The 27,491-nt window shown below is 39.2% G+C and overlaps 2 protein-coding genes across 5 annotated transcripts in view; one reads left to right on the top strand and one right to left on the bottom strand.

Annotated features, from left to right (window-relative positions):
- Window positions 1–463: 463 nt before the first annotated feature.
- On the bottom strand, window positions 464–18,990 carry si:dkey-70p6.1 (uncharacterized protein LOC570575 homolog). The gene is made up of 7 exons (XM_042003570.1): window positions 18,582–18,990; window positions 10,879–11,105; window positions 8,614–8,671; window positions 8,367–8,445; window positions 6,980–7,443; window positions 4,039–4,176; window positions 464–2,855 (listed from the first exon to the last, which is right to left on the bottom strand). The coding sequence occupies exons 2-7, from the start codon at window positions 11,010–11,012 to the stop codon at window positions 2,328–2,330; spliced, it is 1,401 nt and encodes a 466-aa protein (XP_041859504.1). The 5' UTR covers window positions 11,013–11,105; window positions 18,582–18,990; the 3' UTR covers window positions 464–2,327.
- The window catches only part of nkain5 (sodium/potassium transporting ATPase interacting 5), a 16,565-nt gene continuing 7,336 nt past the window's right edge, over window positions 18,263–27,491 (top strand). For 2 of the 4 annotated variants that reach the window (XM_042003575.1, XM_042003571.1), the window contains exons 1-4: window positions 23,558–23,787; window positions 24,663–24,800; window positions 25,176–25,256; window positions 26,798–26,995. In XM_042003575.1, coding sequence (XP_041859509.1) covers window positions 23,734–23,787; window positions 24,663–24,800; window positions 25,176–25,256; window positions 26,798–26,995 — 471 coding nt within the window. In that variant the 5' untranslated portion in view covers window positions 23,558–23,733. Of the gene's footprint in view, window positions 18,308–23,542; window positions 23,788–24,662; window positions 24,801–25,175; window positions 25,257–26,797; window positions 26,996–27,491 lie in introns of those variants that run through there. The other 2 variants (XM_042003574.1, XM_042003572.1) reach the window with 2 other exon arrangements.

Below are 27,491 nucleotides of genomic sequence, written 5' to 3'. Positions count from 1 at the left end.
TGCGATGTTGACTGCAAGCTTTTTGTTTTAAGGGGTGACCTATTTTTTTTTCTCCCCCCGTTTCCTCCCTCCACAGCTACTCAGACGTAGACCTCACTACTCTGGCACATGTGCACGTGCACATTCACACAGATGGGGGAAAAAAACATGGGAAGGCTACTCACAAACACACTTGTGCTCCATGTGGAAACGAGGTTGTAAGGTTGTGCACAAAAGAAGCAAAGGACAAAAGAAAGGAGTTTCAGTAATGACATGAAAACATCGCACATTTTTAAAACAGTTTTTTCACCACATCCCTTAGAAATAGAATTACGAAAGGTTTTCTCTCCTTTTCTAGTACTAAAGATGTGAATCTTTAGGCAGCTTTTTAGATCTAAAGAAAAGCTGTTACTCAAGAAAAAAAAGCTTCAGCAAATTCTGCTTTCTGTCCCCTTTAATGAGCGAGACTATGAGATAAAACATATTTCTTTTAAAGTGCCACTTTATTACAAAAGTATAAACTTGACTGACATTTCATGAATAGTAATCTTGATATAAAACATTACAATCTTTTGCACTTTAGCACTTAATTACACGCTTTTGAGTACAAGACCCTGTAGTCTGAATAGCAAACACACAACATTAGCTGCCACATTTAACTTAGCAGGGTTTTCCAAGAACACACCGTAGCTTCATGGCTTCGATAAAACAACAAACAGAATACACTGAAATTTACATTGCAGCTGTTTTGCAGTTTTTGTCACAATAGATGTCATTCCAAAACACAATTGAACATAATAGAAAAAGATAGATTTCTTGACACTGATGATATATTTATTATTCTTTCTCTTTTGTCATGTACATACACATTGCATCAACATACAGTATAATCACATTGTTTGCTGGGGATATTTGGTCGAGTGAAGTCATTATTGTCCGGGATTTGGATGGAATTTGTATGCGTTATCCTCTGGGCGATGCTCTGCAACCACTTGCTTCACATTTTTGTCATTTCTGCAATATTTTTAACCACTGATAACAGAGAAAGTGTTCGTCGATGGAGTGATAATGAGACATGATGTTTGCTAACACACATCAGTTCTACTGTAAGCCTTCCACTCTGCACTATGATGAAACCCGAGCAGATTTGCATGACCACAAGGCAGGGGGACTATGTAGATGAACAATCCAGAGGCATGAGTGAGGACTGAGTGGACGAGGTGCTAGGAGGGGTAGGGGTTGAGTGGACTGTCTCCACCTTTAGGACTCGAGCAGTTCTCTCTTTGTTTCATCTGTACTCTGTGTGTTGCATTTGCAGGAGAGAAAAGGAGTCCTCCTCTCAGCTGCACGGAGTCCCACCGAGCCAAAGACATCCTTTATCTAACTGGCTTTGAGCTCAACAGAGATATAAAGCAACACACTAAAATAAATAAATAAATAAATAAACAACCAACGACGATATTAAAATAAAAACATTCATATAGAGGTACCACGTGACAGTGCTTGATTTTTTTTTTTTTTTTTGTTTTTTTTTTTTTTTTTGTTTTTCCTTTTTTTAAGCATGCAACTTGTAGCAGGCAAAGTGCAGAAACAGGATCAACAAAGTAAACACTTCATTTACAGACGGCAGTGGAGACAGTGTTCAGTCCATGTCATGGTGAAAGCAAACATGGTGGAGGGAAGTGTCTGATCGGCTTTGTCATGTGAAAATGGCTGAAATCAGTCGAAGCTTTTAGGAAGAATGCAAAATGTGCAATTATTTTGTTATAATACTCTCATAATTGTTTCTCCTGGTCCCTGAGCTTTCAAGTATATTGATTAATAATTAATTCCTTTGTTCCTTTTAAAATTCCATCCTGAATCTTGTCAAACACAGGGAAAGCCTGTTCTCAACAGACTAAGTGCTACCAAAATATATTTTACACAATGCTGTGCCTTTTCCCCAATTAGAGGTCCTGCTTGGACCAGATATATGACTATTTTTACCCGCTAGAATCAAGGAAGAATTTAGGCTTTTAACTTAATTGTGCTTTGCACATATGTATAAGTGAAACAGAAGTGCTACTTTTACCTACAGATTGCTCTGCAATGGTCTTGTGCTCATTTATTATTCACTACCTTTGGATTTCTTATAAGGTTTACAGATTGGACTTTGTATTTAGCCCAGGTCATAACAGATCAACATTACTACCCCAAGGCCTCTGGAGCCTGTGAAAGGCTTAATGTTATGACTTGAATGTAAACAGTATGTGTGGGTGAGCATGACAGGGGCCAAGCCGTTACTCCATGTGGTGTAAGCTCAGCTCCTTATGTTGGAAGGAGGGGGGGGTCACAGTGCAGCTGCCACCTCAGAGCCCTGTTACGTACATCTCCATACCATCGTTGAAAGTGAAGATGGTGGTGGTGCTGGAGGTGGTGGAGCCCTGCTTTAGGTCGCCAATGCTCTCGTACAGGTTCTCCCCCGGCAACAGCAGGGCTTTGGCAGGCAGGTGTTGTAACTTGGGGGTCTGCTGCGTCGGTGGCGGTGGAGGGGGATGCTGCTGCTGCAAGGGCTGCTGGGCTTTCTTCCTCCTCGGTCGCAAAGTGGCACATGTGTTGGGGGGTCGCTCTCGCTTCCAGCCGCCACCACCCTCCACGTTCTCATAGGCCGGATCACACTCCTCTGTCCCGATGGACTCGTAGCAGTGGTCGTCGAGGGGTCCTCCGACTAATTTGCCCTCCTGAGGGGCCCACGTCTGGGGTTTGACCACTACACTAAACCCCCCGTCTCGGTCACCTCGGCCTAAGGTCCGGAAGCCAAGGTTGGCAGGGGGAGACCCTGGCACAGCTCTCTTCTTCTTCCCAGGTTTGCACACTTTGGAGTACATCTCAGCCACCTGCAATAACAGCAAACATTCTGCTGTATAAGGAGACTTTGAAGGAATAGGCCAAAATTTTGACTCACATTCTTATTTTTAGTTTGGAGTCAAATGGTAGGAAGGGGATGCAGTTCGTCTAGCATGGAAAGCAAAAGTCTGGGCACACATCCTCAAAAATTTCTATTACTGTGAATAGTTAAGTAAGCAGAAGGTATTCTCCATAAAGTAGAAAGTTGAGAGTTGTAGAGACGAAACACACTTCTACATTTAAAGTTATTACATATAATTGTTGTTTTGTATAATTTGAGCAATCAGATGACTTTTGCCAAAGTCACACACTTACATGATTCTATAAGAGCTGGCATTTTTACAGTCATTCTAAAGTAAGGCCAGCTGATGCTAATTTCTAAGCTCTACAGATCCTCTGACTCCTCAAACAATCTTTAGTCCTGCAGTGCTGCTGCTTAGCATTATGAAAATTTAAATCATTAATTCCCACAAAGCAACAGAAGACTAAAATGTTCAGGTTGCCGTTTCCTCAGTTCATTATGTAATGAAGAAATGGAAGTTAACTGGAACAGAGGAGAGAACTGATTGGAGGATTGTTAAGAAGGCAAATCAAGCAGCTGTTTGGCTGCAAAAAAACCTTCAGGAATGATGGGCATCTGTTACTCCTGCACAAATATGGCCTTCACCAGAGGAAAACTGAAAGAGGAAAAAAATTATCTTTGTGTTGAGCACTAGATGCAAACAAATGCATCTGAACATCTTGATGCATGTTCAGCGTGCTAACAAAGTTAAAACAGAACCACAGTAAGTAAACGGTCTAATGAAAGAATTCATGCTTAGAGACTGAGCTGCAAGCAGTGATGATGTGAATGACTGTAGATTCATAAGAAGTGTTAAGGACATGTTTTATCTTTAACCTTGTGTTTTTGAATCTGGTCGTCTTTCACTTGCTAAATTATTCATAGTAACAGAATTTCTGGCCGGGGGTGTCCAAACTATACAACTTCATTGGATTTGAAATGGCTGAATCAATTTGAAAATGTTAAATCTTTAATAAAGAGCTGGGGTAAAATTGTCGATATGCACACTGCTAAACTGTATGAAACCTTTTATTTTGATTTATGGGTTGTAACAAAAATAATAAATGAATGACAAAACAATTTGATGAGCATGCTGAGGACTCCTCACTCACCGCAGCAGCAGACGGTTGCATATTCTCCACCGTGTGAGCACCCAGAGGGCCCAGAGCTTTATTTTGGAGCAAGAGCATATCGTCATCCTCTGGAGGCTTCCAGATATACTGCTCTCCATTGCCCATGAACATCACTTCCTATCAACAGAGCAACAAATAACATTTGGGACAGAGTCACATGTTCTGCATTCTGCTATGCTGAGCAAAAAGGGGCATCTGCGGCTATAAAGGCTGCATTCTTAACACTGACATAACAAGGCTCATAGAGGACAAATTAACCGCTTTCAAGCAGAGCTGTCGTGTTTGATTGATTTTATACGGTGTTGAATAGATTTTCCCTGAAAGGTGGAGCCTGTGAGGAAGCACCTGCTTTTATTGTGAATGACTCAATTTCAACATGTTGCATCATCCACATGAAAATCGACGGCGAGGAGACCTGTGAGCAAACTGCTTACACATGTAAGCCTGTGAACTGTGTGTTACTGAACTTGGGTCACAGCAGACAGCTTGACCTCGCTGACCTCACGCGGGAGCAGCAAATGGTTTCCCACTGTCACCTGGAGGGGAGTAGAAAGCCTCGCAGCTACGGTAAAAACAGCTTGCCTGACTACACTCCTGCTGCTGCAAACATATGGAGGAGGTGACACTGCTGAGAGCAGAACACCCCACACTCACCAAGAACTCTACAACAAATAAAAATCTCTCGCTGCCCTGGACTTCAAAGAGATTTCTGCAGAAGTGCCAGCATATCAGAACACCATGCAGAAGGCAGCCGAGTACAGAGGAAACTGCAACACTGGCACAAAAACAGCCGCACAGGTCCTCTGCAGCAATCTAAAGGAAATCTAACAGAAATCTTCTCCAGATTCTGATCACTGCACCTCAGCCACTAACTGCACATTTACTGAATATGTAATACTGAAGCAGAAGGGGACAAAACAATAAATAAATTCAGCACTGAGAAATATATTAACCAGGTCTCATACCTGTCACTCTCTTACTATGTGTCTGTGAGACTGGTGTGCACAGAGCATCAACTCAGTCTTGCTCTTATAAGTGAGTGTATGAGATCAGCTTCTGCTCTACTCAGACCTCTGGAGAACCACTAACAACCCAACCTAGCAGTTTAGGTTGGGTTAGGTTAGGTTCCAGTCATCACTTCCTCCAGCTTGTAAAACAGGCCAATGAGGTGTTGCTGTTGAGGCTTATTGAAAAGGGCATTCAGGAAGTTTTCAAACTCTTTCATGTTTTCCATTTTTCTGCATTCCAGGCTCATCTCTCATATTTCAGTAATTAATGTTACTGAAATATGTATTTTGCATATGTAGTAAAACTAACAAACCAAATTTGTGTATTCCTGTTTAAATCTGAGGGAAGACCAGAAGTTTGCAGATGCAAACAAGCATAAGAGCAGCACTCTACTGGTCAGGTCTTCAGAGCAGTCAGAAAAAAACCTGCTGGAGTTTTGGGATCCAAAAGACTTTGATAAAACAGTAAAAACAAAATCTGATGAGAGCTTATATCATGATTACCATGTGCCATGTGAGAAGGACATCAGGAGTTAATTACTTTATCAATGCCCTTGCGTTTAAGACGGTGACAGCAGCATCTATCAGTGAGGATGTTTGTCTGCTAGATGAGTTAAAAAACACGTTCAGGCAGAGAGCAAGATGGATGCAAAAAAATGCAAAGCAATTCCACATGAAAACTTTTTCCAGAGTACTCACTGTTTCAGGCTGGGGTAAAAGGTTTATGTTTTCATAGCACACTTATTTAAAGCACAACTGAGAAATATTGTGTTTAGTCCAAGCCAAAAAAATAGCTAATTTCAAATCCATTTTTAGATGAGTGCGAAAGAAATATTTAACAAAAAGTCCCTGAAGCATTTGCACCTGACCTGTGGCATTAAGGCACCAACAACACATGATATTTAACTTACTTAGCCAGGGATCAGGTAATTGCAGTCAATGCTTGTAGGATCCTTGTTTTTTTTGTTTTTTTAGAATAAACACAATACACATCTCTTTCTGTGACATGTTTTTAAAAAATACATTTCATGATATTATGTCCCTTATTATGGGTATATCTAAATCTGTAATGCCAGTTGTCGCAGGGCAAAGATGTGGAATACATGTATGAATACATTTGTAAAAAAAAGGCTTACACTCTATTGTCCATTGTCACGTAAATTAGCTGCAAATATGAAATAAACATAGTCAAAATCAAATTCTCTCTCTCACACACACAAAAAAATCTGCTTTATAGATCTTTTAAAAGAATAGATTTGACATTTGGGGAAATTTTATTAATTTTCTTGCCAAGATTAAAAGGATAAGATTTAAATTCAAGTCTATTAGCCAAATTTGAAGCATTAGCCATCTTGGCTAAGCTTGGTTTAGCTTAGCTTAGCAAGGGAATAATAGTTTTGTGCAAACAACCACCTTGCTATTCATGGAGTGTTACTTTTATTTACATCTCTCCTCAGTAGTAAGCTAAACTAGGAGCTAACATTTATTAGCCTACGCATGTGATAGAAACCTTATCATCTACGGTTGCCTTGTACTATTTAACTCTGACACATAAACACAATTAATTGTGTTGCATAATTGATTTATTTTCATTTCAGTTTTAGAAATAGTTATAGTCCCTTAATTGCCTTGATATGGCACATTTAATGTCGTCTTTTGATTCGGTGCAGATGTCAGTGATTATCAGAACAAAGAGCACCTGAACACAGGTAACCACAGCAACGGGTCTAAAAATTTTAAAACATGTTATGTTCATTTTCTTAGGAAACTTCCATTTTATTACTGCAGAATTAATTCTAAAACTCCACAAAATATGCAGAAATTAAAGGAGTCTGACAACTGCAATAGAACTGTTTTCCTATCAGATTACATTTGCAAATTTTATAGTCTGAAAAACATTTAATTGCACCAACCTTTGGGAATGACGGGACGTTAAAGGCCTCAACGTTTCTGCGGGGCAACTTTGTGCTGTGGGGGTGTGGTGGAGGAGGAGCTGGATGTGAAGGCGGAGCATGTCGTGGAGGTGGTGCTGGCGGTTCCACCATATCTGTCCCACTGTCCCTCTTCTGAGGTGCCTTGTCAGCCTTCCTCAGCTTCCTGACGCAGGCGTACTCCGCCGTCTCCGGAGGGTGAGGGGGAGACATGACCTGAGCCTCAGGTTCAGGCAACCCTCCTTCCACATCTCCATCTGGGTCTGGGGGCGCCGGCGTGTTGGCAGGGACAGCTGGAGGGGCTGGAGTGTCCGTCTGCCCGGCCCTGCCTACCATGGCGTAGAGGGCATCATCAGTACGTGTGGTAGTGGAACGTTGGCCCACTTCAGAGTAAGTGTGCTCGCCTTCCTCTCCAGTCCCAGAGGGGATCTGGGGAAGCTGCCTGCCTTGAGAACGAAGGTCAGAGTTAGACCAGCGGCTGGGCAGCAGAAGAAGGTTCATGCTGGCTGGACGTTTCTTTTTAGATGCCTCTGCAAGGCACATACAGCCTAATGTTATACTGTCCGTACCTCCAATACCCTCCTTAAAATTGAACTTATACTTTATGTATACTTTACGCTCTATCCTCTTGAAGTGGACGAATTGACAATCATTTGTGAACATGAATAAAACTCTGAGTAGCCAGAGAGAAGACAATCTGAGACTGGCAGTAAATGGGGAACTGACATAGATGTTTGAGATATGAATCCAATTTGGCTTCATACGACTGCAGTGGAAGCAGGACAAGTATGAAGCAGGACATATGTTTATGTCTCTTCAAAACCTCTTGGGCTACTGTCACAGTGCCCACAAAAGCAGTTCCCTGTTGACTGTCAGTGATGAAGCTCCAGGATTTGTCTTGGCACTGATTCATTTCTTTGAGAGAGAAATTCATGTTCATAAATCTGGACTGAACATGCTGGTGAAATAAGGCTAAATTGTAAATGCAATGTGAATTCTGTTTTAGGGTAAATTTATCCTCTAACACGTCCTCAAATCTTATCATAGATGAGATTTAAAGTGAATTTATGACCAGATAAGATACTGATGGGCACAGAAAAACTGTTAACTGCATAGAGAAAAAATCTTCAGCCTTCAGATCTTGTGGCTGTTGTGCTTTCAAAAAATATCATAGACCACTTATTCTGATGTTTTTGATAAAAGTTCTCGACTTTCCAAGCATATAAATTGTGTGGCAGTGCAGCCTCAAACAAGACTGAGCTTTGTAGTTACTGAAAAGTTGACTTTGAGCAACAGGGTTTTTGGTTAGAAGTGAGCTATAATTAACAGAACACAGGTCAGAAGTTTTTTATGTGAAAGATACACTCACTTTTGCCATTGCAGTTCATCTTGTTCATCTCAGTGTCTGATTTACTGATGGAGCGCAGCTTTGACTGCTTGAGTATACCCTGATAACACACACACACACACACACACACACACACAGAGTCAGTTAAGCAGTAATTAAGACTGAAGAGGTGTCCTCTGCATGATATTGTTCCCTGGTGAATGGAGTGGCTTCAGCTACCTCTGCTGCAGTACAAACACTACTGAGAAGCATATTGCCTGGTACCTACCATGTCCATGAGACGATGTTTTCCACCCTCGCCAGGGACATTGTGTGTCTTCCCCTTCCTGTGATAAACACAACCACTCTGTCATAAAGGATCCAACACTGAATCACTTCTGAGTGTGTTGCAGTTTGTGTCTGAGTCACTGTCCATGTGTCACGAGAAGGACATTGCAGGGTATTTGCATATGTGCATACCAGTGTTGGAAAGTAGCTCAAGTAGTTTAATGCAGTTTGACGTCCTCTACCAGCTCAGTGTGGTTTGACTCGTTTAGTGCTAATTCACAACAAAAAGAAATCTAAGGGACATTCACCTTATAGAGAAATTACTTCTATGTTCTATTTTGCTACAGATATGTTTGGCAAAATATAATTTTCTTCCTTTCTCCTCTATTAGTTATAGTCAATACATCTTTATTTGAATTGTGCAAAATCATGACAAAGGCCCTGTCCAAACATCCTTTCCACTCAAAATCCAAAACTTTTCCCTTTGCATATTAAAAAAATTACATTGACCTAACAGCAGAATGAAAACTATCTCTGTGCAGATGGAAAAAGCAAACAGGACTGGAATTGATGTGGTGTGTTTGATGTGGAAACCCTCCGCTTATATAGACGTGTATTGGTTATCTGGCACATGTAATCTATGCGTCTTTGCTGACAAAACACAACAGAACATGGAGGTCTGCCATGTTTGCATGTGTAAACAAGGCCTGAGTCAACAAGTGTAAAATGACGTCATCTTCACCAAAAGATTCTTGTTTATGTTTACACAGACAATACTCGCCTTGCAGTTTGAGAAAATTTCCCTCTGGAGCCCCTTCCCAAACCTTAGTGGTTTCGTCCACCCAAAACTCTGTTACCGAGTAAACGAGGGGGCAAAACTCAACTCAGCATCATCATGTTAATGGAGCCAAAGTTTTCTTAAGGCACTTTTACAGACACAGTCCAGTTTATTTAAATTAAATGTAGTCCAGTTTTGATCAAATTAACCCCCTAACACCTAATGTATCATATTTGATATAAGCTGTTTCTGAGACCCATTGCATCATTTTGTGGTAAAAACTTTGCTTTTAAAAACCCTTTTGCATATAATCTAATACTTGTCTTCTGCCCCCTGGTGGAGGCCTTTTGCACTACAACAATCTTGACAATAAATAGTAAATATATATGCAAATTATTATTATTAATTTATTTATCTATGTTTTTTACATTCTGTTATAGGGCAAAATAAAGGCATCAGATTAATAGAATTATATATTTCAACCCATTATTTTTGGGTCTGGTGTTAAGAGGTTAAAACAAATTCATTACATGACCCACATTAATCCAGTTACAAATAACTGCATTTATATAAACCAGTTCATTAAAAAAACAAAAAAACAAAACAATCTTAGCTACGGAAACCAATGGATTGCATTGAATCTTCTTTTAAATTCAAGCACCCATCCTGAGATACATTAATCATGTCATTGCTAAGATTATTTGAATATCATCCATTCTGGTTTTAATTTCGCAGCTAATATTTGAAAACAGAATGTTAAAAAGAAGTCTAGATGCTTAGATGTTTAGAAACAGAAATATCTACAACATCCAAACGCAATAAACATTTTTTCTTTTCTTTTTTTTTTTTTTTTTTTTTTTTTTAATTAATAGAGAGCCTCCATTTTTTTTTTTAGATTATTAGCTATTTCCATTGATACACCATGCTACTGTGCTGGCAGATCCAGCATAGTAACATACACAAGGAGGTCCTCAAACTGAAATGATCATATCTGTCATTTGTTTATAATCTGTCACATACCAAGTATATTTTCATAAATTCCTCTTTGGAGTTGAGTTTTGGCTCCTAACCCTATCTGTGATCCCTAAGATACATCTTGTGACTCTTTAGAAGGTACCACTGAACTGGACTGGACTATCAATACATCCATCTGTCCATTGGCTATACCAACTTATTACAATGCAGGAGAGTTGGATCTTATCCCAATGAAGCAAGAGTACACTCTGGAACGATAGCCAGTCATCACAGGGCCTTTACTAAACTAGCCAAAGTTAAATGTAGTTCCTCATAGACCTGATAAAATAGTGCATCAATAGAACAATATAAATATATCTTAAAATAATTACAGTGTAGTTTAAATCGCTGAATTGCTACAGTTGCTTGAGGAAATTATTTGATTGCTTCTTCCATCACTGGTGCATGCATGTGTAAATATTCCAAAGTTTAGAGTGTGTGTGGTCAAATATGTGTACACACTATTGCTCTTACCTCTGGCAGCCCACACAGAGCACCACAATGAGGATCGTAACGACAAAGGCTGAGGAAGCAGCGATAGCGCCCAGCAGCAGGACCTTGCTGTAGGGAGGAGCCGTGAAGTTCAGCCCGTCCTGCATGGAGGCCATGTGGGAGCGCTGACGCTCACTTGCTCTCTCACACACACACACTCACACCCTTACACTCATGCACGCAGGGAAGTGCCACGGTCTCACAGGGATCTGCAGACACAGAGAGGGGCTTAATTACAGAATTATCTAACCTTTACAAAACATTAAAGAGGTTAACAAAATAGCAGAACCAGAAGTAAAGTATTCATAGTGCAGAAAGCAGAAGGAAAGCAGCAGTTCGAAAAGAGGGACATTGTGAATTCCCATCCAACACGGGAGCAGTGAAGTGGACAGACACTGTGCCTTTGGCATTCGCTTCTGCTTTAGCCTGTTTGGGGATTACTGAGCTTTGTGTGTCACAGTTACATAAAAATCAACAGCACACCTGCTCGCCAGCACAGATTTTTCAGGTGTACTTAAAGGAATTTAAAAGACCTTATCCTTATCTTATCCTTTTTTGTGTGTAAAATCTTGTTGTGATCTGTTAGTCAGATACCTATTGCTCCATATGGGCAAATGCACATTTTCCATATTTGAGCCATCCTGACAGAAACAAACAAACATACTGAGGAGCTGCAATGAGTCAGAGCAAAGCTGAAACATGCCAGCAGGCTGAGGAACCTAAAACTCTGACAGAGACAAATGTGAAAACAGAGTGAGCAACAGAAACATTTCTCCTTTTTCTTCTGTATTTCTTGCTGCTTGCCAAACAATTTCACATTTGGGAATGTAATATGCTTTAAATAAAGAATAAAAACAAATAGCAATACTAAAAAGACCACAGAAACAAGTCTAATCTCTGTCAAATCACACCATCTGTCCATTGTGACTATGTGTTTTCATGTGTGTTAATGTCTGTTTGTTGCTTGTCCATCACAGACAACAAACCTGCGATCTGCCATTGCATGTCTTTGTACTTCTTTGTATTTATTCCATTTCTTATCTACTGTTTTAGTTTCATTAGATTCCACACAAATACTTTACTTGCGAGGAGAATTTAATCCTCATACACTAAATAGCTAAAAATTAACCAAAAATAAATGAATAAATAAATAGAGAGCAGCCAAACTGTTACACACTTTTCTGGTTTGCCAATATTATTCCCAACGTTTGGTTAGAATTAACCGTGTATGCAGAAATGTTTTTGTTTTCCCTCTGTTGTCTGTCACTAAAGTACCTCATTGATCTGATAATTGAGTCCAAAAGTCTAACAGAACGCAAACAGCCATAAATCATATTAGATGCTCCATTTAGCTTTTCATGTTTTATTTTCGAAGATATGTTTTGCACTTCTATGAAAACCATTATGAACACATCTCTGGTCTGTGTACACACCATCCCACAAGAACATGCTTGCTTTGTAACCTCACATCGTTTTGTAGACATTTGGCTCCGTCATGTGATTAATTGCTTATATATTTGCTTGAGTACTACACTACATTACTAGGGGACACATTAGAGCACTTAGACCGATCTTACCAAGTTTGTAGGGTGTCAACAAAATGATAAGCATAGAGACAACAGAAGAGGTTAGCATTTGGTTCATTTTGAGATCATGCAGAAAAAACAACAGTGGTATGCAGATGCTATGTGAGGCCCTTAAACCAAGCATATTGGTTAAATCAGTCCCTACACTGCGCGTACTGCTCACTTGCATATTGCAGCTTGCAGACACATAGCGTTAATCTCTGAGGAAGTGCACAAAAGAAGCTTTAAACAAATGCAAAATATGAGACAGTGAGACAAACACATGTAATTAAAAGCAAGTATATTCTTGGCCTGACCCAACAAATCAATAGATTAAATCTGGCATTCACTTTACAGAATATACTGTAGCACATTTGCAGCCCACTGGGCAATACTAATAAATATTAATAAATACTAATACTAGTGACAGAGTAATGTTATACAGTATGTACTGCTTGATCACAGGCTTTAGAACAGAAATAAGAACAAATATAAAATTGCTGCTGTTTAGCAGATAATGGGCCGGTGTCAGAGACAAGGTTGAAGGCTAGTCCCAGACTACAGTGGCTGTTGTAGCTGACTTAACTTAAAGACACTTGCAGAGTGATGGCTTAAATAAGTACCAGTTTTGGCTTATTCTGGATTAAACTATAATTAGAGCTAAGTTGATTCTTAAACTAATCCTTCAAAGGACAATGAACTTCTTAGAAATGTTTGCTGTGGAGTATGAGCTATATAACTTATTTAAATTCAGGCCAATATGCACCACAAAGACTTGTGACAAGACTGTTTGCAGACAGGAAGAATCCACTGATTTATTATTAAATAACTTTACCAGATCACTGTTGTATGTACAAAGGAACTGCTTAAGCGCTAATATCACTGCCTGCACAATGAGCAAGAAGGACCTGCCTTCAGATGCTTTGACAGAGCAGCACTTTAAATAAGCAGCATTCAGATATGAAATGTGTTGTTTGTTTGTTTGTTTTTTTTATTGCTTTCTATTTGATACTACTGACCAAATTAAAACTGCTTGATTAAAAAGTTAAACAAAAACTGTTTTAAATGTAGTTTGGAGTCACTGAAACACACTCAAGAATATTTAAATTAAAAAATGTATTTTTACTTTTCATGTTATCTGTCATGCTGGTTAATCAGAGTTGTATCATTAGTGTTTCTTCCCTGCATCATGGCTCTCTGTTCCAACTTCACATTCAATTTAACTCGCTGAATTTATTTTTATTTTATGTTCCTATTTCAAATATTTACATTTTTGCTCATTAAATATTTTGTCTAACTTCTTGTGGATGGTCATCTTTTTGGGTCTCTGTTAAGAGGTGATGTTGCATAAATGGGGGGTACACATTCACTTATGCCTGTTTACCTTTGGGGAAAAAAATTGCCTTTTTAGATGTGCAAATACCTCTTTCTAGACCCTATTTATCTCTATATTAACCTCTTTATAACAGAAATGGATTCCAGGTTTTCTGAAGGATGTTTCAAATATTAATGTGTGTCATCAAGTGAAAGATGATATTTTATTTAATCTGTATTTCCATAACCCTAACTCAAGAGCAGCTGATATCACAAAGGGATAACTAAAATTCCTAAAATAGCATGTTTTGAGTTAAAACTCTAAACCTAACCAAACGACTGCCTACAATTAGCCGTCTAAAATGGGTTCTAAAACAACAAATCCATAAGAGAAGGCAGGACTCAGACTTGAGTCTCCAGTGGGGGTGTTTGAATTAAAAAGGTACTGAGCTCATAAAAAAAGGACTCAGCCGCTCCTTTTCTAAGGTAAAGCCAACAAGGAAGAAACTTAGACTGAAACTCACGTCACAGTTGCACCCCCACCCCTTTAACTGTCTTAATTGGGCTTTAACTGTCACCACACCGCTCTACCTTCTTGTCCAAATATGGCCACCTCAGAGTATAAAAAAAAACTCAGAGGACTAAGCACCAAGTTTGAGGCTTTAAATGAACAGTTCTCAGACTAATGGATGGTATCGCAGTGACTATATCAACTTCTGAGGCTATGAATGAGTGCCTTTATTATCGTCTAAGGGAGCATGAATACTTGCAAAATTTCATGGTAATCCATCCAACAGACATTGTCAGTGCAGTCTGGAACCAAAGTGGTGAGCTGATGTGACCATAAAGAAGTGCAGCTAAAAAGCATCCCACAGTTATTCAGTAGTTATGCCAAAGTAGCTGGAAGAAGTATTGATATAAGGATCTACATACTGTACACTTGATACAAAGTTTATTCAAGAGCTGCTTACATATAAAAGGGGTCCTCTAAAAGATGGCAGTGTCTCGAATGTCACATATATAAAGGGCTTTAAGAGAGCTCAGTGGATGCATTAATATGACCAGTCAGCGCAGCAAACACTCACTGTCAGAATGAAACAGCACAGCCTCTTTTTCATGCATATGGTAAACATTTCTTCCTTTCTAAAATCAATTCCTCAGAGTATTCATATAAAAAAACAACAGATTTTCTTCTTAATCACACACAGTATAAACAGGACAGAATTTTTTCATGCTTTGTGCTTTAGAAGTTTTGCAGACTTTTGGTAATTTGCATTTCACTCAGTAGACACCAAAAATGAACCCAACTGTTCTCAGCATGAAATCTAATTTGCACCATGATTTCATACATAGGCCTGTTAGTGATTCTTTGCACGCTGCTTTAGATGCTTCTTCTAAGTTAAAGGTGTCCTAACCAGTGAGAGAAGAATGCTTTGTTTTCTAATTTAAATCACTTTGATTGTTATTAGTATGGTCTACTTTCAGCAGTGGATATCCAACAGCAGAATGCTGCTTTGAGCTTGTATGGGAAGGGACTGCAACAGTGAACATGTTTTCCCAGCATGTCAATCAAAAACTGTTCGAATAGCTGTCACCGACTGTAACCTGCTTTAAATGCCACTAAAACATCCGGCAGCTTTTCACTTTAACCAAGCACTTCCTGAGTGAGCAGTCTGGAAGAACAGCTTAGATTTAAAGCACAATATGCATCTATGAGACAATGATTCAATTCACAGCTGCAGCAGTGTCAGGATAATTGTATCTGTGTTCATTTGACAACATAGCTGAGCAGTGGAGACAAGAGAGAGTAATGAGAGAGAAGAAAGGGGAAAGGTGTAGGTGTGGAGGAAAAAAATGGAGAGAGGAGGGAGGAAGACATGCGTGGGAGTCTTGTGGCAGGTGTTTGAAGACACTGAAAGAAGATGATAAGAAGAGGCTGTCACATTTCCCATAGATGCTTCCTGTCCTTAATTTCCTTTCCATCCCTTCCTTTGTCATCACTTCCCTGTGTCCGTTAGTGCATCCACACCTCCTCGGCCATTACTCTTTCCCTCTATCCCCCTGCCTCAGCCTGCTGTGTTTAGAGTGAGGCCTCAGCACTGCAGTGTAATCTCTGGCCCGAGAGATGCTTCATCTGATCCAACCAATTGGACAAAACGCATAAAGCAAAGAGAAAGAAATGACCCTCAACCAGCTGCCTTTCTGCTAAACAAAGACCCCACTCCCTCCTGCCTGTGGCAATCAGTGTGCTCATCCCAAACTACCAAGCACTCCCCTGAACAAGGTGTAGATTTGCAAGGCATTGCTTACATTAGGGCCATACCTGTATGTGGAAAGAAACTGGAGCATCAACAGTCACCATCGTCAGCTTCAAAAGCTCAGTCTTCACTTAAGAACAATAACAAAATATTAACTGAAAGCTCCAAAGGCTATGGTAAGGGAACTTTTGAGCTTGGAAACAGGCACAGATATAGATTTCTCTTTGTTCTTTGTGCATCTTTACGTCCTCAGGCATCAGTAGAAAAACAGGGAAGAAGGACCAGGACTACAGTGTTGCTTAAAACTGCCAGAGGAGAAATTAAAACAGCTGAAAATACCTGCCACAGTTCAGCCATCATCCAAAATCCTGCATCACTAAACTGGCAGTCACAGACTGACTCTAAAGCCCAGCTACCATATGGTTATTCATTTTAAAGCAACCCAGCCTAAAACATTATGTTCTGTTATTATAAGTGTGAAAACATACTGCTTTCTTGTCTTAGTCCACAATAAATTGATCTGATAGATCTTTGGTCTGTTTGTCAGATTATGTAAAACACCAGAAGAAACTGTGATGGAGATTTTGCATGATTCTCTGCTGTGATAGACCAAAAAGATTAATCAGTTCATCATGAAAGTAGTAGTTAGTTCCAGGTCACCTGTTGACTTGGATCTAATCTCAGCATTTTAATGTCTTTAGAAAAAGATTGAAGCATGCTGAGTTACGCATATGGATAACTGCACGGAAATCAGGTCATATTTAAAGGACACAAATCTCTTGCTTTTGGAGAATGTTCATGTTTTCTGCTCACAACCCTGCACAAGGCCATAAAGGGGAAACACGGATTTATGGTGTAATCCTCATAAAAATGTATTTTGAGGAACACAGATAGCCCTAGCAGCAATCAACACCAGTAGGCATTTAATTTGTCTAAGAACACATGCTGCATTTACATGTGTTTTCATTATTAATAACCTGGAGCTCTTTCCAAACAGGCCAAGCCAGTCAGCAGTGGCCTCTCTGCCAATCTGCTCAGGTTTTGATAAACCACCTGGGAGTTCATGTGGAGCAAAATCCTTACCCTCAGTGTGACACAAATAACAGCAACGCGTATGTGAGTGTGTGTTGGGGGGGGGGGGGGGGGGGGGGGGGATGCTATTGTGTGAGAATGTGAATTAGGTCAAATGTTTGCTTGCAACAACGATTAACCATGCCCCTATGAGGAAGAAAGCTGAAGCCTGTGTGGAAGAGGTTCTGTGTTTATCTGTGCAGCGCTGCCTCTCGTACAAACACCAACTCACATTATAAATTTAATAAATAAATAACAGAATAAATAGAATGTCTTGTGATCGCATAAGTTGCATCCTCTCCAATGTGCTGAAACCTTGAAACAATAACAAATATGCTGGAATCGTCATAAGGATCATGTTTTTATACATTGTGGATCTCATCTCCTTTGCTAAACTAAGCACAGACCTGAATTAAAAGCTTGTGTGTGTCTGTGGAGGTAAAATGTATTTGGCTCATGATGGTACCCACTCAGCAGGCATCAGTCACAGCTGACGGCTGGGCTGCTGGCTGGCTGACCGGCTCACCGCGCCTCTGGGCTCTGACACCTAAAACTGCAATGCTGCTGACAACAGGTAAGAAACCACGACTCAAATGATACCATGCAGGGTGTGATGAGGGAAAATTTAATTTAGGGAAAATTGTAAAATTAAATTTAAAATTAGAATTTTGTATTAAAAATTGAAACATTTTAAATTCAAAATTTAAATTTAGCTATTAGCAGTGACAGAAAAAGAGAGAGTGAGAGATATTTTTTTTAAAAAGCCAGGCTGGTGTGGTAGTGCTTTTATGGGGGTTTGTTTTATTGAGCCTGTAGCAGGAGAATTTTTCCTCCTTTTCTTCTCCTCTAATCATCAAAGCGTTTCCGATTAATTCCCAGATCAAAGTGAGGATGGCTGAGGATGCTGTGTCCCCGAGGTCAGGTGGCAACTTGCACGACACAGCCAGTCCCCCATACCCCCCTCCACCATTTATGTGTGAGGAAGGGGGGAGGGAGAGAAGAGGGTGAGGAGGGGGTGCAGCACATTTTTATAGGAAGGTCTAACCTTAATGATCTTTATATGCCCCACAGTGACAGAAAAACGCGTGATCTGAGGCTCCTTCTCGCCAAATCATAATAAAGTTCTCTGATGAATCCGTTCGTTTGGAGCTTAAATCGCAAAGAAGAAGGAAAAAACCATAAAGACGATGCAGTAAAGCTGAGGTGGGTGCGCACGTGTCTGTGTTAAAATGTATGACCAGAGCGAATGATGAAAAGGCAGGGCCAACACACGCGCGCGCGCACACACACACAACAAGTACAGTGACAGGCTACATTTCCCTGATTAATAAATGATGCTGCGTATGCTTATCGAGCTGAATCTATAGGCACATATAATTGACCCCCCCACCCCCCTCCAACACCCCTCCTCCTTCCCTCCCTGCCTCCAGCCTGTCACACAGCTACAGGCACTGCGCTATAGCATCTCTGTACTCACTCAGCTCAGAGATTTGTGGAGGCGCAGCATCAGCCCTGGTCGCTTCCTTCAGTTTCTGCTTCCCCTCGGACCAGGCGCACCCCGCGAGCATAATCAATCAAAACAGATAACTTGGGCTTCCTGGGCTTCACAAAACAGGAATGCAGCATATTGCATGTGGCATCCTCTCAGCGCCCGCTGACCTCCTCGTGCGCCCCGTCCGCGCTCCCCAGCCAGGAGGGGAGGCTGGGAAGTGCTTAACCTGCCTGTGCGCTTTCCTCCGCTGCCGCTACTGCAGCCGCGTCTCCAATATTATCTCCGAGTGCCAGGTTTCTCCTCCACGGTCCCTCAAGCCCCCTCCATCTCTACGCTCGCATCCCCTCGGCTCAGCTACTGTGCTTCCATGTGACACAGGCAGAGCTGGAGACCCCCCAATTATAAATATGGCTTTTTGATTCTAGCGTCATCCTTCGGAAGGACGGGGAAGTGCGAGTAAGTCTGATGAATGGACTGACTCCAGATTAAGAGGGTCGCTATACAACATGCCCACTGGTCTTTATAAAAGCAAAAAAAAAAAAAAAAAAAAAAAAGAACACAATTAGGTAGTTGTGATTGTGACTCACCTTTTATACAGGAAGAATAAATTACAGGAACATAATTACAAATCCTTTTGAAAATGGGGTTTATATTAATGAATTATGCAAGATCAAGCGGCACAAGTGAGACTTTTACATGTTTGTTTATACCACTTTAGAGAAATTTGGACTCAGTGAGTGAATTGTGAAACATCTTTTGCTTCTTTTATACATCCAAATAATAATAATTTTAAAAAAAAGCCAGTGATGTCTTTTTCTTTGGATTATCATGGTTTATACCCTTGCCACTCTCCTACTTTGAAGACTTTACCCCCACCACTACCACCACCTGCTGGAGTCATTACAGCACTGAAGAAGAGCACCCACCTATCAGGGTGCAGATAACGGTGTTGCTGTATGAGGGTCAATCCATGCCCTGGTCAGAAAGATATAGAGGAATCATGGGGATGTCTTTTGTAGGTTAATAATAGCCTTTGCTGCCATGAAAATACAGGACAATACTCCTCAGTGAAAAGATAAGCAGGTCCCCTTGTGCCAAAGCATCAAAAATAGGTCAACATATGAGACCATATGAGAAAATTCCTCAGATCAAATACTTGTATTGGGCTTTGTGTGCCATGTTATTATACACACAGACACACAGACACACACACACACACATATATATATATATATATATTAGGGCTGTAATCATATTAATCACAACTTACAAATGAATGATTAATCACCATTTGCGAGTTTTTAAATGCCTGAAATTTGCCCGTTTTTACTGTATTGTATCAACTGAAAGAGCCAATGCTACAAATATTTACTATTAACTGACCTTGGATAAATATCCGATGGCCAAGAGTCAGTAAATGCAGCATTAGATGTACTTCTACATGTTATTCTAAATCATCTCTACCATGTTCTAGATCATAATTCAGAATTCATATATCATCGTCCCACCAATCGTCTCCGTGGTGATAATTTCTCTCACAAAAACAGCAGATGTGACAACTGAAGTTAAACAGGCAACATTGATGAAGAAACTCTGAAAAAACTGATGATCTGAATAAATCTGTTTTCTTTTTAATCACTGAAGTGTTAAGTATTTGTGCAGCAGTAATAAAAGTCCTACAGCAGCATCACCCAAAGTAAACAACTGCCAATAAAACAGATCATTGGCTGTTTGTCTTACATGTTTTTCTTCACTTTTTTTTTTTTTTTTTTTTTTGACATCAGAAGATCACTTTAGTTGTAATAATCAGTTCAATATTTCATAAATCTAGACCTAAAAAAAAAGGTTTAATTTGTGCCCAACTTTTCCTGGTCAGTGCTCCTGCCTGGCCCATCAGAACTTTTCTAGACCCGCCCCTGCATACCTGAAGCATAAACCCTGTCTACCACCAGCCAACTACTGTGTTAGAGAAGGTTCTGCTAAAACAGTACTTTGGGGTGAATATGTGATTGTGTGAACCATGAGCCGCTTGTTTCCTTCTTCTCAGCTGAATGATAAACACAATGACAGAAAAGACGATCAGCTGATCATTGATAGCCTTGGAAAACAGAGTTGACCAGAGATCCACTAGAGCAGACATGCTGGTGCAAAATATAGCTGGACTGTTGCAAGTTTAATAAAAACAATGTGGGAAAAGTGTGGGAGTTCAACCCTCCCACCAGAAAAAGAGTGTGTGTTAAAACACCCTCATTCTCCACGAAGGCGACGTCCATGGATTGCTCCATTGATGCTGGGTTTATTCTCAAGTTCATTCCATAGAACCAGCCTGCTGAGTTCTTCCATCGTGCTTCTCCACATCCTGCTGTCATAACAGAGAAATGATGGATGTATGGGGCTTGTCATGCCGCGCATGCATTAATTGCTAATAATTAATAGTTAATAAGCAGACCTGTTTATAATATACTGAATGGGTCGTCAGACCATATACCAGGCCATAAATAAAAAGAAGAAAAACATACTGATAAACGATCCTTATGAAGTAAACAGTAAACAAATAGTTAAAATAAGATAAGAAAAGAAAAGTGAAAAGTGCTAAACAAAAAATATATGTGGTTGGCCCCAATCCGAGTGACGTTGTCTGATAACTGAGGGAACAAAAGGTTTAGAGTATCTGTTCTACTCTGGGGCAAAACGATGATCTGAGGGTTAAAGCTTGAACTCAGATGTCACATCAAATTTATTATTATCTTATTGTGCCAATAAACCTTTTTCAACCTGGGACTGATGTCCTCTTGTTGTGCAATGTTGTAGAAGCATGGAAGCGTCATAAGGGGGGTTGAAGTTGAGCTGATGCACCTCTGAGCAAGCAAAGGAGGTCTCTAACCACCTGTAGGGATGTGAATCCATACCACCAAGGCTGATTTGATACTTGTCTTGATACGCTGCTGGCGATATGATACATTAACGATACAGTGAAGCCCCCATGCCGATACAATGTGATACGATTCACCTGCTCATGATGTAATACGATTCATTAATGATTTGACAATGATCGGACTTTATACAATGAAACTATTTTTTGATGATTCATGATGCAAAAAACTATTCAACACAATACAAAGAATTTACAAGCCCACATCTGGTTTCTAAATAACATCACAGTTATGTTGTTCTCTCTTTTTCCCTGTGAAGGATGTATATGACACTTGATTGTTTTCTATAAAGCAAGCCAATAGATCCTACTTCAATAGATCAAAATTCAATATGGTATAAAGAGTGAATAGTTTTATTACTAATAAACAGTAATTCATAAACAAAACATGTATTTTTTCATTACATTTTTTATTTAATTGTCTACTTATACAGTACATTTATTTATGTCATTTCTTTGTGGTCTCTTCAGAAAAATCTTTTTAAAAAATGCATGGACTATTCACAAACATTTTTTTTTCTCAGGTCCTTTTATTAATAGTGTTCTCTGTCTGTAATTTTACAATGTTTTGTGACACACTTATTAAACTTGCATATGCTGAATATCTCTTCTTTACCTTTTGTTTCAGTTCCCTCCTTTTACAAACTGCAACTCACCACCTGTTTCCCGAATGTCGCACTGGTAGCTTGAATCTCTCCATCCCCAACCAATAGTATTACTCAGCTGATATATGAAACCAACTTTAACACTTGCCCTGTCTGGGGGTTCAGTCAAAAAGCTTATCACTAATTTTAATGCTAAAATGTTAAAGAAAATGGATGCTCCTGCTCCTATTAAGGTGAAAACTGTCTCTGGAAGGAAAAAGTCTCCATGGAGAAATTCCACACTGGTGAAAAATGAACAAAGAGTGTTGGAAAGCCGAAGTACAGATGGAGAAACTAAATCTACAGGTTTTTTTTTTTACTCTTATAATTTACAAATGAGGAATGCAAGGAAGTCCTTTTTCTCTGACATCATTAGCAAAAACTATCAAAAGCAGGTCGTTGCCTACCTACTATCTACTGTGTCTTTGTCTCCTCTTCCTTGTTTCTAATTTCCGTTTTACTTCTCTCCATTATTCTCCTTTTTTTCTGTCCCTTCCAGTCAAGTCCAGTACGATTATATAAAGTCCATAATTCAAACTAAACAAATAAGATAAAAAAAATAATAATAAATGAAAATCATTTTATCAAAAGGAGCCTTATACCCATAAAGCTACCCTTGGCAATGCAAATTTGTTTGACACAACACAGCTGCCAGACCATCATTCTGCTGCTACCATGCTGAACAGGACAAATTAAAAACAAAACAAAAAAATAATAAATAAAAACAAAAGAAATGAAACTGCAATACAGCCTTTGTTTGATTGGTGCAAGAGCACTGTTTGGAATAAGTAACATCATAAAAGACACGTAGAAGAAGACAGTACACGTGTGCATGAAATGGTTACCTATAGTGCAGTCACCGCTGCACCTGAGGCCATTGGATCCACTCACAGATGAAAACATATTTATGTTTGGAAGAATTCACAACTGTGTATGGCATTTCAAGTAATTTTTATGCCCATCTTTGCCACTAGATTTTAGTCATTTTTACAGACTATACCTTTAATGTAGCATGTGTCACTGTTTAGCATGTGTGTATTACCATGAAGGAACAGTGGCAGGTTATTGAGGAGGTTTTTTGTTTGTTTGTTTGTATGTTTGTTTGTTTTGCCAGAAGGATGAAACCAATATATTTAGGTAATAGATCTTGATTTAAGCCACCAGTCAAAGCATTTTAAATTATTCAAAAATACTTAAAAAAAAAAAAAAAGGTTTAAGAGACAAATTTGTCCAGCTTGACAGACACCAGTGGCAATAAGAAAAAAGCCTCCCAGCATCTTAAGGCCAATTTTGCCCCTCAAAGTCTTCTGCCCTCGCCTTCCCACTGTGGCATTAATCACCCCTCATACCACAGCCTCCCCTCCCCCTTCCCAGTAGTGCTCGTGCAGACAGCATACTGTTTTACTCCTGAGGTAAAGTGGATTGTATGTTTCTTCACACGTCTGGTAATGGATGCACAACTACAAAGATTCATCCCTTGTGTTTGAAAAAAAAATAAAAGTCACTTCTTTTCTCCACATCATCATCATCATCATCATCAGACCGCAAAGAGGAGAGAAAGATGGGGTGCTGCTCGGGACGATGCATGCTGATCATCCTGTGTTGCGTGCAGCTGGTAAGATGTTTTTCATCTTGATGATCTGACATAAACACATCAGACCAGCTTTTTTCTGTCACTTCTTAGAGCTCAAAGAAATTTACTCTAACAGAATCACAAAAACTATCTTTACAACTAAGTTTTAATTAATCAAGTTTATTCATTTAAATTTTAAAGTGATTTTAATTGCGCAGGGCTTCACCTGATCTTACCATGTAAAATCTTAGAACTTTGACCACAGAGCCACAGTTTTGAGGTAGAAAACAACTAAATCTAACCTAAACACCAGCTCAACCCGTTCCTTTATGTTATTTAAAAGATCCTCCACATGCAGTGTTATCTGTGAGTCCTACAGAATATGAAGCAAACTATTACAGTAGAATTGATTTATTAGTTTAGCAGTAACTACATCAATAGATGACATTTAAAGTAAGTTGATAGAGAAGAGAAAAAAATACTGACTGTGGATTTTTAAATTTAATTGTTTGGTTTTGTTTTTTTTTATCTTACACTAAACTTAAACTTTTTCTGGTTTTGGACTTTGAATAATAATCAGATTAATTGGTGTTTATGAAACATGTTTTAACTTCTTATATTTAGAGATACAAACACAAAGCAGTGGCAGCCCAACACCATCAACCATCACAATAAAGGGCTGCACCCACCGTCCTCCTCCTCCTCCTCTGTTTCCCACCCTGCCCCCTTCATCACTGACTTCAGACACATCGCTCTAACCCAAGCATGCTTCGTCCCCTGTTGCTCAGTTGCCTTGACAACATTTACACACACAAAAACGAAGATGATTGTGCAACACACAGAGAAAACACAACACAAGCGTGTTTAATAAAAGGTTATTTTTCTGCCTCTAAACTCGACTTCTGTTGATGCTGCAGATAACAGCGATGGAGAGGCAGGTGTTTGACTTCCTGGGCTACCAGTGGGCTCCCATTATGATCAACTTCTTTCACATCATCATGGTCATCTTAGGTTTATTTGGAGCCATCCAGTACAGATCACACTACGTTATTATGGTAAAGAGCTGACCTGAACTATTTTGTAATGTTAGTTTTAACTATGTATTAGTTCTCTTGCTGTTATAAAAATCCATACCCTGTGTTTGTGAGAACACTCTTCACTCTTTTCCAAAATTAATTTGTTTAATAATAGATTATAGGCCTTGCAGCAATGAGGTGGGTATATTCAGATTGTGGATAGATTTATACATTGCGTATTTAAAGTATTTCCCAATAAGATGTGAAATACTTGAAACATCTACTAACACTCTTGTGTAAATAAAAATATAATTTTTTATCTTCAGACTTCTCAGATTCTTTGGGAGGAACTTGAGCTTCATAAGACATGTCAGACGTTTATTAATTTCCACTGCTGGGATTTTTGTTTTTCAGTATCTGCTGTGGACTTTGTTGTGGGTTGGCTGGAATGTCTTTGTGAGCTGTCTCTACCTGGATTTGGGAGAGCTTTCAAAGGTAAGGTCCATGGCCATGTAAATGTCAGATAATTAGAGACCCCTGCAGCCACATCCTCTAAAACAGTGTTTAACTCTGGCAGTGTCACAAGTTCCTCTCAGGACTCACCATTACCAACACAATAAAATGTCTTTAAAGTTTGTTCCTGATCTGGTGAGGCAGGTCTTACTGGAAAACGTGATGAAAATAATGATGGCAAATGGCAACAAAACAAATACAAACACTGTTAAAGGATTTTGCTGTGATTTAGAAACTTTTTACTGATGTTCAGTGTCTAGAACCCCGCTCAGACCCTGCCTCGGAGCAGGAGCTAAAATGGTTATAGGAACTGGGGGCTTTGGTCCCTAGTTCCTATATGTCGGAATGCGCGAAAAAACAGCCTGGTTCCTGAAAAGGTTATAGGAACTGCAAAAGGTTCCTACAGTCGGAAAGAGCCTAATGTTCTCCATGTGCATACTTAAGTTCTCTCTGGGTTCTCCATGTTCCTCCCAAAGTCCAAAACCATGAATGTTAGTTTAACTGGTGATTCTGATTGTCTGTAGGCTTGAGTGTAAGTGTGTGTGGTTGTCTGCTTTGTCTTCGTTATGGACTCTCAACTAGTTGAAGGTGTGCTACTCTTATTCCTTGCTACAAATCTTTATAGATAATGCATGCCCCACACACGCACAGTGTTTTTACATGGAGTCTGCCTCAGTCCTTAAATTTCTCTGTAATCTGTCTCTTTTTAAATATTGTCTCAAGTCTTTTTTTTCTGGCAATACATTTTTTCTTTTGTTCAGCTTTATAGAATTACAACTTTGATAAACTTGATGAGGTTAAAAAAAAGGAGGCATAAAACTAAAATGTTAAAAAAAGGAGTATGGAAGTATGTTTCTTTGGCAATTCATTGAATTTATTTTGCATTGCTTTCATATTCTTATAACGTTTATATATTAATATGATTTATCACTTAAATAACTTATTTATTAATTACTTATTTTTACATAATTTAGATCATTATTGAAATTATTGAAATGATAAGTAGCTAAAGCAACATATTTTTGTATTATCATTGCAAATGAATATTAACCAATACTTTTTATTTAGATGTTTTTATTATTTTACTGCTTTTGATATTCATATTATTTTCAAATATAATTCTTCCTCTGGGATTAATTGAATATTGTTTAATTATTTTCATGTTCACTTTCTGAGCCCTTTGGGAATATATTTTTTTCTGTCGAACTTCCCACCTGAGTCAGACCAACAGCACAGCTGAAGATGTTGGTCTTTATTCTATTATTCTCACTACTCCTTATAATAAGAAAAAGAAAAGAAAAAGAAATAAAAGAAGAAAGAGCATAAGGTGAAATGACAGCTTTGACGCTGAAGTAAATAGCTGTTACCTGTTACATTAATCCATATCAAGTTCACACAACTACAGTAGACCAGGTATTTGCTGTTTGTCTCAGCTACTTTTCAACTATTTACTGCACACAGAAACAGATATAGAAGCAGATATATGTTGTCCTACTAGCCATCTGCTGGTTTTGTCCCTGCAGGACAGTGATATCCTCTCCCTTGGGGTGTCGTCACACCACTCCTGGTGGAAAGACAACGGGCCTGGATGTCAGAGCGAGAGGCTTCCCTCTGCTGGGTGGCAGAACCAGCAAAACCCAGAGCTTACCACAGTTCTAAGCTGCTGGCTTGAATACCAGTACATAGAAATTATGCACTGCAGTGTGCAGATCCTCATATCTGTGAGTCTTTCATTTTAATTTTATGCACTGCGTCATTAAACAGGTGAAAACACTAGTAGAACTGACTCAATTACATTTTTACACCTAAAAGAAATAAATTTCTTGTTTCAATAATTAATATACATCTACACACTGGAATATCTGTTGCTTAGCAACAGTATAGTATGTTGAAAAAAATAGACTCCATTTGCACTACTTTGTGTGTAATTGAGCCTTTCAATCTCACTTTTAATTGCTATTTTATGAATAGTGTAAATTACTGAGACACTGGATGTTGTAGTTTTTTAGGCAAACAAAGAACTGCTGAAGCAGCATCGGTATGTTGTATCTCTGTGCACACAGGCTTTGACTGTTTTCAAACCGTACACACAATTAGAAATTTCTGTGTGACTAGTGCAACTAATATGTAACAGAAGGGAAATATGGAGCATACAGATCAGTCGATCCTGAGGGAACACTTTAACTTTAACTTTAAGTGTAACTCTCATCACAGACA

This window comes from Melanotaenia boesemani, chromosome 13 (assembly GCF_017639745.1).
Source record: "Melanotaenia boesemani isolate fMelBoe1 chromosome 13, fMelBoe1.pri, whole genome shotgun sequence".
NCBI classification, from domain to species: Eukaryota; Metazoa; Chordata; class Actinopteri; order Atheriniformes; family Melanotaeniidae; genus Melanotaenia; species Melanotaenia boesemani.
Note: the sequence above shows the minus strand (reverse complement) of the source record. Positions and strands in the feature narration are given on the sequence as shown.

Bases quoted from the DNA above. Each gene is read 5' to 3' on its own strand.
- si:dkey-70p6.1 (XM_042003570.1), bottom strand. From the start codon at position 11,012: ATGGCCTCCATGCAGGACGGGCTGAACTTCACGGCTCCTCCCTACAGC. The intron at 4,177-6,979 runs GTTGGTGCAATT...CTCTGTTGATAG, and splicing joins ACGTCCCGTCATTCCCAAAG to GAAGTGATGTTCATGGGCAA. The intron at 2,856-4,038 runs GTGAGTGAGGAG...CTGTTATTGCAG, and splicing joins TGCAACCGTCTGCTGCTGCG to GTGGCTGAGATGTACTCCAA.